Source organism: Heterodontus francisci, chromosome 8 (assembly GCF_036365525.1).
Source record: "Heterodontus francisci isolate sHetFra1 chromosome 8, sHetFra1.hap1, whole genome shotgun sequence".
Taxonomy (NCBI): domain Eukaryota; kingdom Metazoa; phylum Chordata; class Chondrichthyes; order Heterodontiformes; family Heterodontidae; genus Heterodontus; species Heterodontus francisci.
Window position 1 is genome coordinate 72,869,714 of NC_090378.1, and position 19,827 is coordinate 72,889,540.

The 19,827-nt window shown below is 43.0% G+C and overlaps 1 protein-coding gene across 10 annotated transcripts in view; it reads left to right on the forward strand.

The window, feature by feature from the left end:
• The window catches only part of dock7 (dedicator of cytokinesis 7), a 210,683-nt gene that overhangs the window by 114,753 nt on the left and 76,103 nt on the right, over positions 1 to 19,827 (forward strand). For all 10 annotated transcript variants that reach the window (XM_068037333.1, XM_068037334.1, XM_068037336.1 and 7 more), the window contains exons 25-33: positions 469 to 609; positions 1,327 to 1,440; positions 2,181 to 2,351; positions 4,239 to 4,378; positions 6,324 to 6,493; positions 14,212 to 14,366; positions 15,636 to 15,818; positions 16,426 to 16,561; positions 17,317 to 17,413. In XM_068037333.1, the coding sequence (XP_067893434.1) occupies positions 469 to 609; positions 1,327 to 1,440; positions 2,181 to 2,351; positions 4,239 to 4,378; positions 6,324 to 6,493; positions 14,212 to 14,366; positions 15,636 to 15,818; positions 16,426 to 16,561; positions 17,317 to 17,413 (1,307 nt within the window). The remainder of the gene's footprint in view (positions 1 to 468; positions 610 to 1,326; positions 1,441 to 2,180; positions 2,352 to 4,238; positions 4,379 to 6,323; positions 6,494 to 14,211; positions 14,367 to 15,635; positions 15,819 to 16,425; positions 16,562 to 17,316; positions 17,414 to 19,827) is intronic.

Sequence of the window (19,827 nt, forward strand, 5' to 3'; positions counted from 1 at the left end):
ATCACCTTAAGCTGAAAGGATGACTTTGCTGGCAGCTGGTCTTTTAAAAATGACTTGAAATAAAAAAAATTCAGATCTCCAGCTCCAGTCAGTGGATTAAAGAAAATTATCATTCAGCAAAACACATTGGAGAAACACTCATAATGTTGTGGAATAGGTTACAAGGGAAGGGCATGGAGGTGGACAGCATAAGTTTATTCAAGAAACAATTAGATGTGCTTTTGGAGAGATAAATAATTGAGAAAAGTCATGTAAGGGAGATAGGAGTTGAGGATATAGTCATAAAGAGATGGGCTTTTTGGTCTAAATAGCCATTTCCAATTTCCAAAAGTTCTTGTATTGATTCCTGCCCTCTTAGGTCTCTTTGCACTCATTTCATAGAAACCATAATATGCTGAAAGTTATTTTTTAAAACCTAAATGTATATCTAGAACTAATGCGTTATTTAATGTGTTCTTGATTGAACAGGTGAAAAGCATGGTGCAGTATTTATATTTTTCTGACAAACTTGACACCCTGAGAAAAGCTCGCTTTCCAGAAAGATTCACGGATGACATTGCTGCACTGGTTAGCATGATTGCAGGGGATATAGTTACAAGATTTCAGAAGGTAACTGCTGAATTCATTTTTATTTCAATTTTCACACGCATGATCATATAGACCAGGTAGAACCATATCTGATCCTAGGTCTGTGCTGTGTTTACTGATCTCAGTCAGGGCACCAGTTAAGAACATAAGAAATAGGAGCAGGAGTAGGCAATCCAGTCCTTTGAGACCATCCTGCCATTCAATGAGATCATGGCTGATCTTCAACATCAACACTATCCCCATATCCCTTAATTCCCTTATTATCCAAAAATCTATCGATCCCTGTCTTGAACATAGGACTATAAACAATTCGGGTGCTTCTGGGTTAAGGAGGAGAACGATCAGCCAGAATTTCAGTTCCTGATTGTTATCCAGTAATGGTGCAAAACAATTTGGGTTTGGTAGTGATTGTGCTTGACAGGATGTTACCTTTCATTGTCTGGGCTGAAGCATGAAGATTGGCTTTATTGGACTGGATGATGGCTGTCAGCCATGGACCCATTCCTAATATAAGTCGGTGCATTCATGGATGATTGGGAGAATAGTAACAAAAGGATGAGAATGACAGTTAACCTAGCCAATTCTTAGCATTGGGCAAAATGTAATTCAGTAAGTGCTGGACTCAGTCAAAACCAATGAGAAATTTTCAGTATGTATTTCAGTATGTGCCCTGTACAAGTATTATTTCCTAAACTGAGTAAATTCTGATGGTGTAAATGATGAATCTGTTATTTTTAGGATATAGAACTGATTGAGAGACTAAACATCAGTCTTGCGTTTTTTCTCAACGACCTGTTTTCTGTGATGGATCGTGGCTTTGTCTTTTCCCTAACCAAAACTTACTGGAAGCAGGTAATGAACACAATAACCATCAATCTTTTCAGGTTGTTAGGAACATGAAACAGATTGTTGCATTTTGAAAAAAGGAATTATTTAAAATTTTTCATAACAGCCTGGTAGTCCAGAGGGTAAAATAGCTAGTCAGTGTACTGCTGAGCCATGCAGTCCTGGAAGATCCCCAGATTTATTCCTTGGTATATGCTATGTTGGCTGATGTCAGACGGGGCAGCATCTAAATTCAGATATCTAACCCATGCTGCACCAGACTTGCAAGTGCTCGATCCTCCTGCTCGATGCATTGAATGGAAAATATCCGACTCAGACCCACTAACTTCTTTTGCCTAGATAAACAGAAAATTAAAAAAATACCTTGGATAAAGAAAATCAAGTTGTACAAAGAACAGAAAAGTCTGTTCCGAATGATTACATTAGCCTTACTGTGAACAAAAATAATAACATTGATATTAAAATGATTTGTTTAGGGTAAAAGAAAGCATTTGCATTCAGAGCAAATCTTTCTTGCATGTTCTCAGGATATCCCAAAACACTTCATAAGCAACATTACTTTTTGATATATAGTCACTGTTAGCAAATGTGGCCACACAGCTGATAATTCGCACACAGCCCTGTCCCCCAAACAGAAAAATGCATTTAATTGAACTGTGGATATGTGTGCTTTAAGTTTATTTAGATTTTTTTTTTTACAGTGGTTTATATTTATATTTAAAAATTTCTAACTGCTGTTTGTCTAGGTTTCTTCAAAGCTTTATGCATTACAGACTCCGAGTATGCTTATGTCACTGAGGTTGGACTTCCTGCGAATCGTCTGCAGTCATGAGCACTATGTCACGCTGAACTTACCATGCAGCCTCCTTACGCCTCCATCCTCCCCATCCCCCTCCGTGTCTTCTGCAACTAGTCAGGTACAATTCCTTATTGGCATGTGTTGTTCAAGTTTTTCTTTCACAAAGCCTTTGACAAGGTACCAGACAGGAGATTATTGGATAAGATTGAGTGTAGGAATAGAGTTAGGGAAGTAAATTGGATTATAAACTGATTAGAAGGGAGGATATAGAATTGGGGCTAAATTCAGTTTTTCAGAAAGGTTAGAAGTGTGTAGAGGTGTCCCACGGAATTCTGTTTTGAGACTATTTCAGTTCACTGTGCCCATCAATAATTTAGGTATAAGGCTAGAGGGAGTGGGGTCCAAACTATAATAATAGGCATAATAAATAATTTTGAGGACCATAGGAAACTGCAAGGAGACACTGACAGATGATGGAATGGAGAAAAATGGCAGATGGAATTCAATGTCAATAAATGTGAGATAGTAAATTTTGTAACTTAAATAAAAGTAATCATTGTACTTTGATTGGAGACTAGAATAATGTAGAAGAGCAGAGGGGTTTCGAGGTTCAGGTTCACAAAACATTGAAAGAAGCACCTCGAGTGAATAGGGCCATAAAAAGTTAATGGAATAATGTGGTTTATGGCAAAAGATTTTTAAAAATTGGGAAGATCGAAGCCATTGTCTTTGATCCCTGCTACAAACTCTGTTCCCTAGCTACTGACACCATCCCTCTCCAGAAACAACTGTGTAAAGCTGAACCAGTCTGTCCACAATCTTGGTGTCATATTTGACCCCAAGATGAGCTTCTGACCACATATCCGCACCATCACTAAGACTGCCTATTTCAACCTCTGTAACATCACCTGACTCCACCCTTGCCTCAGCTCATTTGCTGCTGAAACTCTTATCCATGCCTTTGTTACCTCTAGATTTCACTATTCTAATGCACTCTTGTTCGGTCTCCCACATTCTGCCCTCTGTAAGCTTTAGGTCATCCAAAACTCTGCTGCTGATGTCCTTACAAAACTCTGCTGTCGATGTCCTTACTCGCACCAAGTCTTGTTTACCCGTAACTCCTGTGTTCACCGACCTACATTGGTTACTGGTTAAGCAATGACTTGATTTTAAAATTCTCATCCTTGTTTTCGAATCCCTCCAGGACCCAGCATCTCCCATCTCTGTAAGCTCCTCCAGCCCCACAACCCTTCAAGATATCTGCAGTTGTATAATTCTGGCCTCTTGAACATTCCTAATTTTAATTGCTCCACCGTTGGTGGCTGTGCCATCAGCTGCCTAGCCCCTAATCTCTGGAATTTGCCACCTCGGTATCTGTCTTTCCTCCTGTAAGATGCTCCTTAAAACCTACCTCTTTAACCAAGCTTTTGATCATCTGCCCTAATATCGCCTTACGTGATTTGGTGCTATGATGTGCCTTGCGATGTTTTATTATATTAAACAATCTATATAAATACCAACAAAAACAAGAAATGCTGGAATCACTCAGCAGGTCTGGCAGCATCTGTGGGAAGAGTAGCAGAGTTAACGTTTCGGGTCAGTGACCCTTCTTCGCCGAAGGACACTACAGGGGTAATTTAGAGAGGTGCTTAAAATTGTGAAAGGATGGGAACGAATAGATTGCAAATAAAGGGTCTAGAATGAAGGGATATGGACATAAGATTAAATGTAAGAGATTTAGGACAGAGAGCAGGGGAAATTACTTTACACGTAGGGTTGTGAGGCTGTGGAATGAACTACCAGAGTTAGTGATTGCAGCAGTTACCAAGACAATATTTATGAGTAGACTAATGGATGATTTAAGAAAAACGGAATAAAAGGATATGGGAACAAGGCTGACAGATGGGATTAGGACTACTGCTTGTGTGAAGGATAAATATGAATTGGTTGGGCTGAATGACCTGTTTGCATGTTGTAATTTATTACTATATGTTTGATTCTCCAGAGCTCTGGGTTTTCTACAATTGTTCAAGATCAGAAGATTGCAAATATGTTTGAGTTGTCAGTCCCATTCCGCCAGCAGCACTACCTAGCAGGACTCATACTCACCGAGTTAGCACTTATTCTAGACCCAGAGGCAGAGAGGTGAGTTGGAAAAGATGCATGTTCATAATGTGTTTGCGCCCTGGTTGCTATTGTTTGTGCCAAAAAAAACTCCTTCTCAGAGGCAGAGAGGAGGGCATTAAAGTTTCTTCAGTGTTTGTTCCAACAAAACAACATTTATGTCTCATGGGATTGGGGGACTATATTAGCATGGATTGAGGATTAGTTAACAGACAGAAAACAGACAGTAGGAATAAACCGGTCATTTTTGGGTTGGCAGGCTGTAACTAATAGACTGCTGCAGGGAGCAGCAGTTGGGCCTCAGCTATTTACAATTTATATCAATGGCTTAAATGAGGGGATTGAGTTTAATATATCCAAATTTGCTGACAGTATAAAGTTAGGTGGGAAAGGCTGTGAGGAGGACACAAAAAAGATTAAGATAGGTTAAATGAGTGGGCAAGAATATGGCAGATGGAATATAAGTGGAGAAATATGAAATTATCTATTTTGGTAGGAAAAATAGAAAAACAGAATTTTTTAATATAGTGGTAGACTTAGTATTCTAAGGAATCTGGTGGTCCATGTACACGAATCACAGAAAAGTAACATGCAGGTACAGCAAGTAATTAGGACAGAAAATGGTATGTTAACCTTTATTACAAATGGATTGAAGTACACAAGTGAAGAAGTTTTACTGCAAATTATATAGAGCCTTGGTAAGACCACACATGGGGTACTGTGTACAGTTTTGGTGTCCCTACCTAAGGACCTAGAGGGAGTGCAACGAAGGTTCACTAGATCGATTCCTGGGATGAGGGAATTGTCCTATGAGGAAAGGTTGAATAGATTGGGCCTATATTCCCTAGAATTTAGAAGAATGAGAGGTGATCTCATGGGAACATATAAAATTCTTAAGGGGCTTAACAGGGTAGAGGCTGGGAAGATGTTTTCCTCTGGCTGGGGAATCTTAAACTAGGGGCACAATCTCAAAATAAGGTGTCGGCTATTCATGACTGAAATGAGAAATTTCTTCACTCAAGTGGTTGCGTACCTTTGGAATTCTGTGCCTGAGGGAACTGTGGATGCTCAGTCATTGAGTACATTCTAGTTAGAGATCAACAGATTTTTGGGTATCATGGGAACGAAGGGATATGGGGCTAGTGTGGGAAGGTGTAGCCGAGGTAGAAGATCAGTCATGATCTTATTGAATGGTGAAGCAGACTCAAGGGGCCAATTGGCCTACTGCTGCTTCTATTTCTTATGTTCTTATGTCTCTATTAAACCTAGTATACTGGGAAGTTTTGGTCACTGATCTACATCAAGTCTTTCTTTATTGGGATTTCTGTGATCCAGAATATTTCTCTTTTCTTTGTTCTGCTGTTTAATTGAAATTGTAAACATGTCACATGGGGAATTTTCAGAACTGCACCTGATCCCACTGAACTGTGTCGCTGAACTAGATATGGATACATGTTAAACTCCGACAATTCAGCAGTTTGCTGGTAGTTGCTTCATACTTTTGGCCTCAGAAGACCTCCCAAGAAAATATCAATATCGTAGTGTATTTAAAGTAGATGCACATCCCAAAGTGATTCACATCAATATATGTAAAAAACAATCAGTTGCCAAAGGAAATAATAAGAAGGATTACCAAAAGCTTGGTCAAAGAGGTAAGTTTTAAGATGGAGAAGCGTGAAGGGGAGAAGGAAGATAGGTATTGCTCACTTACCAAAAAAAAGCTGAAATGGACAAAATAAAATAAAAGATGTTGATACTAATTTTAAAGGGATCTTCGTGAGTTGAAAAATAGGTCCTGGGGTAAGACTGCCTCTGCAATGAATCTCTTTCTTCAATGGGTATCCTAGTGGTGGCGGGCTTCTTTATCAAAATAGAAATAGATACTTGTCAGAACTTGAGCTGATAAAAATATTAGCTTTATGCTGGTGGTTTGGATGATCTTTCACAGTGATGTAACATTTTACAGCTTGTTTGGATTACACAAGAAGGTTGTCAACGTTGTTCATAACTTGCTGTCAAGTCATGACTCAGATCCCCGGTATGCTGATCTAGACGTGAAAGCTCGTGTGGCCATGTTATATTTACCAATGATTGGCATCATAATGGAAGCAGTGCCGCAGCTGTATGATTTCACAGGTAACAGCCTTTTGTTGGGTCTCTCCAAATTTGTAGAGGAACGGTTTGGTGTAAAGGATAGTGAGATATGTAAGAATTTATAGAGTGGATAATTAGAATTCCATTGTTCCCCTTGAGAGTGACCGCTTAAAGTATAAACAGTAGCAAGTTGCACTTAAATAGTGCATTTAAAATAGAAAGATTATTTACATTGATATTGGAAATATGGATGTGTTGCCAAAGGAAATAACAGGAGGGGATGCCAAAAAACTTGGCCAGAGTGAGTTTTAAGAAGGATCCTAAAGGGTAAGAGTGAAGGGGAGAGGTGGTTAGGTTTAGGGGGGGGGGAATTCAAGAACATGGGGCATAGGCTGCTGAAGGCACAATCGCCAACAGTGGGAGGAGGGGTAAACAAGAGGAATGAAGCAGAGGAACAGAGATTTTGGGGGGCAGTTGTAATGCTGGAAGAAATTGCAGAGATAGGGAAAGCAAGGCAGGGGATTGAGTCAAACACAATTATGAGAATGTAAAATTTGAAATATTGGAGTGCTGAAGCTAATTTAGGCAAGCGAGGACAAGGGTAATAAGTCAGATTTGGTGCAGAATTAGAAACCAGTCATAGAGATTTGGATGACTTGAACTTTGTGGAGGATGAGAGGCCAGCCAGGAGAGTCTGGGTGGGGACAAAGGCATGAAGGAGGATGTCAACAGCAGATAGGCTAAGCTAGGAGCAAAGTTGTTTGATGTTACAGAAGTAGAAGTAAGCAGTTTAGTGATGGAGAGGATATTGGGTTAGAAACTCAGCTCAGGGTTGAATAGTAAGCTAAGTGTGGAAACAGTCTGTAGAGCGGGGCACAGGTCTATGTGGTGACATCATGTCAAAGGATATTGGACAGGATTAGGAAATTAGAGCATTACCATGCAAGGGTAGATATTGAGTCATAAGTGAGTTCTGCAGCTCTCTTTTAATCCTTCTAACACGTGTGGCCTGGTTTACTCATTTGACAAAGTCCCTTATACATTTAATTGACCCTTGTGCATGTTTAATCTTCAGGGTCTTTGGTTGGCTGAAAAATGATCTTAAAAATCAGGTTCCAGCAAATGAAACTTTTTTTTAAGACAAAGGGTAAGTAAAAGATTTAAAACGGGAAACAATTAAAAAGGGAGAAATTGAGGTTAAGGAGACAAGCAAAACTGAATAGTTGGTATTTTTACATTTCTAATGGAAATTGTATTTCTGTTACTTTAATAGGTTGGAGTCAATATTACAATAATTATTTCATACCTTTATTACTGTAATTATTCATATTTATTTCACCAGTTTAGTGCCAATGTTCCCTCCAAATTGTCTTTGTACTTGGGCTTCAAACTTTTCTGAGGACTACTTTTTTGTCTGTGGGGGCAGTTTACATTTTAAAAGTAATGGCTTACATTATTCTAGAAATTTATCCCAACAAACTGAGAAAGTTGCAAGCTGCCTGTTTATTTTAATGCGCGTGCATTCCAGATTGCTGTGTGGGTGCACACACACACATTTTAGACGGAACGTTGCTCAGTGCACCAGCTGATACTTTACAAATCCACTGAACTCAGATGGACAGAAATTTCCCTGAAACTGCTGATAGTTTAAAAGTTAATGCTTGGCATCAAAATAATTGCAGCCAGAAATATCAGTAATGAAGAAAAATATCTGCCACATTTCCATCTGAGCTCATCTATCCTAAGAGTCTAGTTCCCCCATCACAATGACTAATGTTGCCATCTAGTGGAAGACGGGGGGTGCTGTTCCATCACCTTCCCATCCCTGCTGCAATTTTACGAGTGGCGGCGGCAACAAGAAGTGGCCTACCCGCCCCAGGCCAATTAGGGCCCTTAAGTGGCTAATTAACTGCCACTTAAGAGGCTCCTCCCACCGCTGCTGGTATATTATCAGCAGGTGACTCAAGACCTCAGGAGGCCACTGAGTAAAACCTGGCAGCCTCCTTGTGGGTTGCGGGGAGCCCTCCTGATCGGGCACCTTGTTCCCCAACGGTGGCCCCCCCCCCCCCCCCCCCCACCGCCGCCTTACTGGGGCCCGGCCGATTGTCCCCGGCGAGGCCCACACACTAACCTTCATTCTGGGGCTAGTGTCCCTCTTGCTCCTCTCCTTGGCTGCAGTCCCTGGAGTGGCCACTGCTCCCGGTGGCGCTGCTGGGACTGAGCTGCCTACCCCCTAATTGGACAGCAGTTCTTGGAGGCAGGACGTCATGCCTTAGAGGGGTGAATGTCCCACCTGAGGTCAATTAAGGGCCTGAGCCATGTAAAATCATAGTGTGGCTTCCAAGCCGGTGGAGGCAGCCTCACCATCGACTTTTCTGGCCGGTGGACAGGTCCTCCAGCCCAATGTAAAATTCTGCCTGGGGTCTTGAGCTGCAATGTCAGCTAAGCTCACCTTTAGTGCAAGACATTGTCTTGATAAAGGAGTTGGAAGTGCATGCTAGAAATGGCTGCCGCAAGGATCATTAAGGCTCTGATTGACTGTTAAATTGCTTGCTAGTGCCCACTAAAGAGGTTGTATGGCATTTTCATGGCTATTGCTTCAACTAATGACCTTTCTGAATAGAAGTAAAATTGTTGCTTAAGATTTTGAGTGCTTCTGAAAGCCATGCTCAGCTTTTACTGCTCACTTGCTGCTGGAGATAGAGTGCATTTGAAGAAGACATACGGCATGCTTTCCTTCATCGGACGGGGTATTGAGTACAAGAGTTGGCAGGTCATGTTACAGTTGTATAGGACTTTGGTTCGGCCACATTTGGAATACTGCGTGCAGTTCTGGTCGCCACATTACCAAAAGGATGTGGATGCTTTGGAGAGGGTGCAGAGGAGGTTCACCAGGATGTTGCCTGGTATGGAGGGCGCTAGCTATGAAGAGAGGTTGAGTAGATTAGGATTATTTTCATTAGAAAGACGGAGGTTGAGGGGGGACCTGATTGAGGTGTACAAAATCATGAGAGGTATAGACAGGGTGGATAGCAAGAAGCTTTTTCCCAGAGTGGGGGATTCAATTACTAGGGGTCACGAGTTCAAAGTGAAAGGGGATAAGTTTAGGGGGGATATGCGTGGAAAGTTCTTTACGCAGAGGGTGGTGGATGCCTGGAATGCGTTGCCTGCGGAGGTGGTAGACGCGGGCACGATAGGGTCTTTTAAGATGTATCTAGACAGATACATGAATGGGCAGGAAGTAAAGAGATACAGACCCTTACAAAATAGGCGTCATGTTTAGATAGAAGATCTGGATCGGCGCAGGCTTGGAGGGCCGAAGGGCCTGTTCCTGTGCTGTAATTTTCTTTGTTCTTTGTTCTTAGTGACACATTAGGAGGCTTTCTGGAACAGTTTGTCAAGACTTCACCAATACTGTATCGACATTTTTTTCCTGGAAATTCTATGAGGACTTCACTAAAAAGAGTGGGTGCTATGCTACTCTACCTTATTGGAGTCCTAATAGGTGTCTTCAGTAGTGCTTGGTTAAGGGGATCATGCAAGGGGTCACCCATGGTCTGGAGGAGGAATGGGAGGAGGAGATGAGGCCAATCAGAGTAGCAGCAGCTACTGCAGGAGAGAGGGACAGGAGGGCGACTTGACTCCTCTCCCACCCCAGCCATGGGTGCAAGAAATTACTCCTCCTCTGTACCCTCTTCACCAACAACAGCTGGTATTTAGATAGCACCTTTAACATGGTAAAACGTCCCAAGAGCATTATCAAACAAAATTTGACACTGAGCCACATATGGAGATACTGGGGCAGGTGACCAAAATGCTTCATCAACGGGAGAGAGGTTTAAGTAGGAAGTACCACAGCTTAGGGCCGAGGCATTTGAAGGCTTGCTGCCATTAGTGGAGCAATTAAAATCAGGGATCTCAAGAGGCAAGAATTGGACAAGTGCCCATATCCCGGAGGGTTGTAAGGCTGGAGGAGATTACAGCAACAAAGACAAGGCAGTAGAGGGATTTGCAGGCAAGGGTGAGAATTTTAAAATCTAGACGTTTCTTAACTGGGAACCAAAGTACATCAGTAAGCAGTGTGGCGATGGCTGAATGGTGTTAATTGTATACTAAATGTATTGTATGCAGGTGGTGGGCATTAACTGAGGATTCATTTGTACCCGTATAAAACAGACTAGACTGAAACTGCAGTGGTTGGGTGAGGAGGTGCGTGTTTGTAATGTGTATGTCTGTAAATAGAACAAAACAAAGAACAGTACAGCACAGGAACAGGCCATTCGGCCCTCCAAGCCTGCGCCGATCTTAATGCCTGCCTAAACTAAAACCTTCTGCACTTCCGGGGACCGTATCCCTCTATTCCCATCCTATTCATGTATTTGTCAAGATGCCTCTTAAATGTCGCTATCGTACCTGCTTCCACCCCCTCCACCGGTAGCATGTTCCAGGCACTCACCACCCTCTGTGTAAAGAACTTGCCTCGCACATCCCCCCTAAACTTTGCCCCTCTCACTTTAAACCCATGTCCTCTAGTAACTGACTCTACCACCCTGGGAAAAAGCTTCTGACTATCCACTCTGTCCATGCCGCTCATAACTTTGTTAACCTCTATCATGTCGCCCCTCCACCTCCGTCGTTCCAGTGAAAACAATCCGAGTTTATCCAATCTCTCCTCATAGCTAATGCCCCCCAGACCAGGCAACATCCTGGTAAACCTCTTCTGTACCCTCTCCAAACCCTCCACGTCCTTCTGGTAGTGTGACGACCAGAATTGCACGCAATATTCTAGGTGTGGCCTAACTAAAGTTCTGTCCAGCTGCAGCATGACTTGCCAATTTTTATACTCGATGCCCCGACCGATGAAGGCAAGCATGCCATATGCCTTCTTGACTACCTTATCCACCTGCGTTGCCACTTTCAGTGACCTGTGGACCTGTACGCCCAGTTCTCTCTGCCTGTCAGTACTCCTAAGGGTTCTGCCATTTACTGTATACCTCCCACCTGTATTAGACCTTCCAAAATGCATTACCTCACATTTGTCCGGATTAAACTCCATCTGCCATTTCTCAGCCCAAGTCTCCAACCGATCTATATCCTGCTGTATCTTCTGACAATCCTCATCACTATCCGCAACTCCTCCAACCTTTGCGTCGTCCGCAAACTTACTAATCAGACCATCTACATTTTCCTCTAAATCATTTATATATACTACAAACAGCAAAGGTCCCAGCACTGATCCCTGCGGAACACCACTAGTCACATCCCTCCATTCAGAAAAGCATCCATCCACTGCTACCCTGTCTTTTGTAACAGAGCCAGTTCTGTATCCATCTTGCCAGCTCACCTCTGATCCTGTGTGACTTCACCTTTTGTACCAGTCTGCCATGAGTGACCTTGTCAAAGGCTTTACTGAAGTCCATATAGATAACATCCACTGCCCTTCCTTCATCAATCATCTTCGTCACTTCCTCAAAAAACCCAATCAAGTTAGTGAGACACGACCTCCCCTTCACAAAACCATGTTGCCTCTCACTAATAAGTTTGTTTGTTTCCAAATGGGAGTAAATCCTGTCCTGAAGAATCCTCTCTAATAATTTCCCTACCACTGACGTAAGGCTCACCGGCCTATAATTTCCTGGATTTTCCTTGCTACCCTTCTTAAACAAAGGAACAACATTGGCTATTCTCCAGTCCTCTGGGACCTCGCCTGTAGCCAATGAGGATGCAAAGATTTCTGTCAAGGCTCCAGCAATTTCTGCCCTTGCCTCCCTCAGTATTCTGGGGAGATCCCATCAGGCCCTGGGGAATTATCTACCTTAATGCTTTGCAAGACACCCAACACCTCCTCCTTTTTGATAATGAGATGACTGAGACTATCTACACTCCCTTCCCTAGGCTCATCATCCACCAAGTCCTTCTCTTTGGTGAATACTGATGCAAAGTACTCATTTAGTACCTCACCCATTTCCACTGGCTCCACAGATAGATTCCCTTCTCTGTCCTTGAGTGGGCCAACCCTTTCCCTAGTTACCCTCTTGCTCTTTATATACGTTTAAAAAGCCTTGGGATTTTCCTTAATCCTGTTTGCCAATGACTTTTCATGACCCCTTTTAGCCCTCCTGACTCCTTGCTTAAGTTCCTTCCTACTGTCTTTATATTCCTCAAGGGATTTGTCTGTTCCTAGCCTTCCAGCCCTTACGAATGCTTCCTTTTTCTTTTTGACTAGGCTCACAATATCCCTCGTTATCCAATGTTCCCGAAACTTGCCAAACTTACCCTTCTTCCTCACAGGAACATGCCGGTCCTGGATTCTAAGCAACTGACTTTTGAAAGACTCCCACATGTCAGATGTTGATTTACCCTCAAATAAATGCTATAAAAGCATGGAAAGATTGGCTTTCACCGCCTGCCTTACTAGAGTATAACAAATGGAATCTGGTGTGAATAAGGACATGGGCAGCAGAGTTTCGTATGACCTCAAGTTTACAGAGAATAAATACGAGAGACCGGCCAGGCGTGCATTGGAATAGTCAGGTCTAGAGGTAACAAAGATATGGATTAAGGTTTCAACACCGTTGAGCTGAGGAAATTACTTCTAAACAAAGTTTGAGTGCTAAACCTGCAGGTGTCTGTTTTAGTGCCTCCACGCGTGTTTAAATCCTGGTAATCATCAATTAGCCCCAAAATTGCATGCCAAAGCCAGGCTTTCAGGAAGGCATGTCTTATTGACACAGCGCTTTGTGCCTGTTTTCACCTTTCCCCCAAATTAGCCCCCTCTATTTCTCTCTCTGCTTATTTTCTCCCACTATGTCCTGTCCTTTTTTGCCTCCCAATCTTTCTGGCTCTCATACATTTCTTTACCAATTTACTTAGACTGTACTTTGACTTCTGGACCACTGTCCAAAACCAACCCAAACTGATACATAAGACTCCTCTTCTACCAAGTAAGTTTGTTTCATGAAAGTCTCAATTCCATTTCTAATGACACAACGCAAAACTGCCCTGAACTTAACTACAAATGAGCAATGTCACCTGGGGAGGCCAAGAACACTGATATGGAAATGAAAAAAGTGTTTGGTGAAGTGTGCAATGCTCTTCTAAGTCTGAAGTTAAGGCCCATTGTGACTCATTATTGGTTAGAGGAGAGGAAACTTTACTTTATATGTAATCCATGTGTTATCTGACTTGGGAATGTTCAATGCTGACTTTGGGTATCTGAAATGGGAAATTGTTCCATTCCCACCACTGAGATTCCTCAACTTGATGGATAGGAAAAGAAATCACCAAAAAACTCAGACAACTCAGTTGTGCTGAATATGAGAACATTAAAATTACGGAGTGAGAGATGAACAGAAGATTCAACCCTGTTCCACTCGGAAGGTTGCAGGATATACACACAAGTGGGATTGGGGGTTGATTGGAAGAGGATTGGAACTTTCTGGCATTTCTTATTTGACTGTGCTTAGCTGGCTATGAGGCATTGGTCTGATGCAGGCTAACTACCCACCTTTGTAGAAGGCTGGCACTGTGAGACTGTAGACCAGAGATAAGTCTCAAAAGGAAGAAAATTATAGTCTTTTTTTATTAAACTGTCTTTCTGGACATAAAACTACTTCACTTTTGAGTGACTGCTTCAAAACATGTAAACGTTAACCTTTGAAGCAGCATTACCAAGAAATGAGTTATTCCAGAATGTTTGTTTGAATGTAAACCTTTCAGGTATGATATTAGATGTTACCTTTTCCCCTTTCTCCTGCAAGAATCTCTCAATCAGCGAGGACGTCCCAATGTTGTAACTACAGATGATTATGAGAGTGAAAGCAGCAGCATGATCAATCAAACTGTCGCCATGGCAATCGCAGGAGCCTCTGTTCCACAGCTTTCCCGGCCGAGTAGTTTCTTGCTGACAGCTGGGGTAACACAAACCTCACTTTTTTTCTTATTACTAGGAAGCCTAAATGACAGCCTTAGGCCTATGAGACATCATCCATTTAAAAAAGTTGGAAAGAAACTGGGATAAATCACAAATTACTGGTTAGCTGAGTTTTAACAGGTTTCAGGTTTTATCAGGAAGGAAAGATTAAGAGGATAAAGAGTTCCACAGTTTTGACATCTTACGAAAGAATTAGAGTAGGAGATGATGCAGTGAGTTATGATTTTAGTGTCGTGAGGAAGAATTTGCAGGACAATATATTTGCAACAACAGAAAGAAAGAAATAACTTGAATTTAGGTATCCTTTGTAAGAGCCGTCTCAACTTGCCCTGCTGCCTTCGAAGACTTGTGTATGTACACCCCCAGGTCTGTCTGCTGCTGCACCCCCTTTAAAATTGTACCTTTTAGTTTATATTGTCTCTCCCCATTCTTCCAATCAGAACGAATTACTTCACACTTCTCTATGTTAAATTTCATCTGCCATGTGCCTACCTTTTCACCAGTCTCAATCTCCTCCTGAAGCCTGTTAGATGGAAGGTTATGCTGATAGGGTTACACAAAGTAAAGTAGGAGGAGGCTCGTGTGGCGCATAAACACTGGCATGGACCAGTTGGGCGACCTGTTACTATGCTGTATATTCTGTGTCACCTTTCCTGAGCTCATGATGTGCCAAGGCACTTCAAAGCCAATTAAGTATTTTTGTCACTTTTGTAAAGTAGGGAAAAATGGCAGCTAATTTGTGCAGAGCAAGGTACCACAATCAGCAGTAAGATAACTGACCAGATAATCTCTGTGTTGATTGAGGAGTAGATTTTAGCCACGACACTGGGAAAACTCACCTGTTTTTCTTCAAATAGTGCCAAAGGATGTTTTACGTCCACTTAAGAGGGCAGACAGAACCTTATTTTAGCTTCTAATTTGAAAGACTGTGCCTCTAAATGCAGCACACCTCAGTACTGCACTGATGTGTCAGCCTAGATTAGTTGCTTAACTCTCTGGAGTGGAGCTAGAACCCATGACCTTCTGACTCAGAGGCAAAAGAGCTACCACTAAGCCAAGCTGATCCCTCCCAGGAAGGATAACTAAGAGCAGCAGTTATAGGATAGGGAGTAGAGAGGTGGGATACTGGCGGTGACAGAAGAATCTTCTCTGAAGCAAGTGAGCGTTAGTCAACAACAAGAGTTGCAGTCGTTCCTCTATACCGTAAAGTTAGAGTCTGAGTAACAGAGACTTTCCTTTGATTTATTTTAGACTGGGCGGCAGTGTGCAACCTTCTCAGCAGAATCAAGCCGCAGTTTGTTGATTTGCCTTCTCTGGGTTTTGAAGAATGCAGATGATATGGTTCTGCAGAAGTGGTTTGCGGATCTCTCCGTCCTTCAGCTGAACCGCTTGTTGGACTTGATGTATCTCTGTGTGTCCTGCTTTGAGTACAAGGTACAGTTATATCAAAACCACTGTAACTTTCCTGTTATAAAACAGAAAGTGCTGGAAATACTCAGCAGTCAAGTAGTATCTGTGAAGAGCGAAGGAGAGTTAACGTTTCAGGTCTGTGACCTTTCATCAGTGACTCTTTTTTTTTAGTCTATTATAAAATATAGGTAGATGAACATGTGTTTGTACATATCAAACATTTAGTCAGCCATGAGTAACGGAGGCAGCAGTAGAGGTCCTTCAATCGGCTTCAATATTTCTGTGTAACGGAGGGTAAAAAAAAGTTAGTATTCCTGTTTTTTACTGCTGTCCAGTGCTTCCTGCTGCTAAGTTTATATGTATATGGTTGTCAGATGAGATTAGAATTGAGGTTTTTTGCAATGCCCTCCAGAGTCAAATGTCCTGTTAACACTCTGTCCAGGTTCACAAAGAAGTAATGGCCACTTGGGAGAAAGGTACTAGAGAGATGTAGATGCTTCTGGAATTATATCCCAGGAAGAATCAGCACCTACAGGACATAAACAAGTGCCACAAAATTTGCACATAGGAGTTTTAAAAAAGATGGGTCAATTATTTAACATTTACTTAATCGTGTGTCAAATCATTACAGGGCAAGAAAACTTTTGAACGAATGAATAGTCTGACATTCAAAAAGTCAAAGGACATGAAAGCAAAACTTGAGGAAGCAATTCTTGGAAGCATTGGAGCTCGGCAGGAGATGGTTCGTCGTAGCAGAGGGCAACTAGGTATATTCATCCTGTTCATTGTCATTGTTCTCCCTTTACCTTCTTGTTTGTAGCTGTTTATCTGTCAGAACCCGTTTCCAACACCATATCTCTATTCTCAGCACCCTTCTCCAGCCACAACTCATTTCACATGGATTCCAGTTGAACTTTCACTGATATGCTCATCATATTTGATGCTTCTCCAACTGCAGCTCTCATCACTTCATACAATTCACCCTCTTTACCAACTTCTCCAACAACATTGGTTCAATCTATATTGTAACTGTTTCGGTCCTCAGTTCCACATCATCCTCCATCTACCTGGTTTCTTTAACCAAAAAAAAGCAACTTTTTTTCCTTTCAGGGAGTAATGAACGGAAACTCAATTTGGGTGCCAGCCAATCCCAGAAGTTTTCTTCTCCTGCACTTAGTTCCGACCTCAGCTCCCCTTCCAATCTTGCTTCTGTATGGAGGGTTTTCAACATCTTCTCTGACTTTCACCTTTCTGTCTTTGAACACTCTGTTTTCAGCAAGGGCCAAAGCTTCATCCCTTATACTGCTTTTCTTCCATTTTTTTAACACTTTCTCATATATATATTATATATAAATATATATATATAAGTTTTAAATTGTTAATAATAACTGACTTAACTGATCCTTATGTGGAGGTGACTTTTCCATAATTTTTCATATAGTCTTTGGGGAAGTACTTTAAACTGTAAGTGCTCTCCCTTTAAGCATCAATCATTTTAGTCTTTTTTGTTCTTGATGTGCAGAGCGAAGTCCATCTGGAAGTGCATTTGGAAGCCAAGAAAATCTGAGGTGGAGGAAAGATATGACCCACTGGCGCCAAAACAGTGAGAAACTCGACAAGTGCGTTAACTATTAGGAGGTTAATACAGTACACTTAATAGAAAAGGCACCAAACTGAACTATTATCGAATTTTAACTATCTCATAGTTTGTAAATGTATAAATTCATAGGACAACGTTAGAAAATCCAATTGTTGCATCTAAACTACCTTTAGTAACATCCACCTTAATAGGTGTTCTGATGCTGGCCAGGTGCAGTGCCTCCTACATGTTAATGGATGGAGCCAGCACAGTGCTCCAGAAGATTGCATTGTACTGTGTTTTGAAATTGGTCTGTCTGCTTAAGAGACCCTGTACCACCCAAGTGAGGTTGGTAGGCTAAAAGGTCAGTTGATTTAACCGTGTGCAGCCAGGTGAAGTGGTCCTGGGTTCCTGTGAAACCTGAAGCCCCATTTTTGGGCACATAGCTGCAGATGCATCTTATTGACACTGCACATCTACAGTGGTGCTCTTCATATTGCAGGTAACCTTTATTCTTGGAACACTGCAAGTGCCCTCAACCTTGGCTGGAGAAGGTTTTTTTTTAAAGAAATAGCCAGGGTTCTCCCTCCTTATCACTATCCAGTCAACTCTGTTGGAAAGTGATCAGTCATAAATGTCAGGTCATGAATGAACCAGACTCAGACATGATGGGCTGGATTTTGTTGAGCTCCTGACGTCAGGTTCTGTGGCGGTGGGGAGGTGCCCGGAAGATCACACTGGCAGTGGCCCACCACGGAGCCTGACACCGGGAATGCCGGGCCTGACCTTCCCAGTGGCGGGGAATCTCTGTGGCAGCACAGCTGCTGCTCTGCGGCAGGGCCTGGATTTCAATATTCAAGTCAGCTATTTAAATACATTTAAATGGAGGCCAGAACAATCTTACCGGCAGTTCCAGATCTTCCAAACGAAGTGCGTCACTCCCGCACCTTCACTTTCCCATCCAGGGAAAGCTGGCAGCACCGAGCTGGGGAAGGGGGTGATCTCTGCATTTATAGTGAAGTGGGGGGGGGGAGGGGTCAACTCTGCATTGTTAGTGTTGTTGGGGGGGGTGGGTTGGTGGGAAGGGTTGAACTGTTCATTTAGGTCAGTTGAGGGGTGGTGAAAGGGTCAACTCTGCACTTAGTGCAGTTGGGATGGATAAGGGGTAATTAGGGCTTTTCTGCTGTAGTTGTTGGGGGAGGTGGGTCAAACGTTATTTTTTGCTGCAGTTGGGGGGGGCGGGGAACGGGGTCACTTGTCATCTGTCAATGCAGGCCTGGCAGCTCTTTACAAATGGCGCTGAGGCTGCCCCTGCCACGTGATTGGGGTGGAGGGGAGGGTGCGGCTACCCTGCATGTTATAACGAGCCGTCGGGCTGAAGATTGCAGCGACGTGGCAGTGCGCAGCTCATGCCGCTCCTGGCGGTGCGAAAACAAAATTCAGCCCAATGGGTGGAATCTTCCTGGTCCCGCTGAGGCAGCTTTGACGGCGGGACCAGGAGGAAGGTCAAAAGTGACGGGGTCGGGTTGGCATGCTGACGTGTTCCCGCCTCAGCCAGAGGCGAGGTGGAACTGTCAGTGGTGGGTAGCCAATCTACATATTTAAGGACCCACTTGGAGGCAGATTGGGGATGCCTCTGGGATCTTCCTGGTGGTGGATGGGCCCCCATGTTGAGGCCAAAGCCCAGCCGGTGTCTGGCAGCAGCTTGCTGGTGGCTGGCCAAGGAGGCTGCGAGGCCTTGTGCCTCTTTTATTCCCCCCCAGAGGGGCAAGGATCAAAGGGCCACAGCTGCGGCGGTAGGCCATCCTGGGGGGGGGGGGTTTTCCCTAAACAGGGGTGGCTTGGCAGCTGTGATTACAGTTTGTTTCGAAAAGGTAGAAACCTCTTCAGAGGGGCCTCAAGATGGTCCCCACCCTACAGTGGCAGGTCGCAACTCTGCTGGGGCTGCCGTCCTTCTAAGGCTGCAGGCCTGCTGATTGGGCCCGTAGTCTCAGGACCCCACCTTAATTGGATGACAAACGCAGAGGCGGTCAATTTAGGAGTAAGGTAGCACCGGTGGGCACGCTGCCAACAAGTATAGGGTCAGGCCAGGAAATTGTTCCAATCTTGCAATTATTTTTAAAGGAGATAAGAACCCACCTGATGACTTTCATGCTTAAACAGCCTGCCAACCTCATTGGTCTAGACTCTCACGAACTGTCAGCCATGGAATCATACTCCAGATGAAAAGCAGCTCTTAACTGTTTGCAATAAGTAATAGTTACCACATCTCAAAGTGATTCATTCTATGTGAAGTGTTCGGGATATTTTTAAGAGATGTGATGAGGTTATGTATTTTTTCCCTCTCCTGAAAGCATTGACTTGTGCTAAACTATGATTCCATGAGTGCCTGCACCCCTCCCTACTTGTCCATGTAGCTACTTGCAGAGCCTGATCCTTTCCTCACCCCTGGCA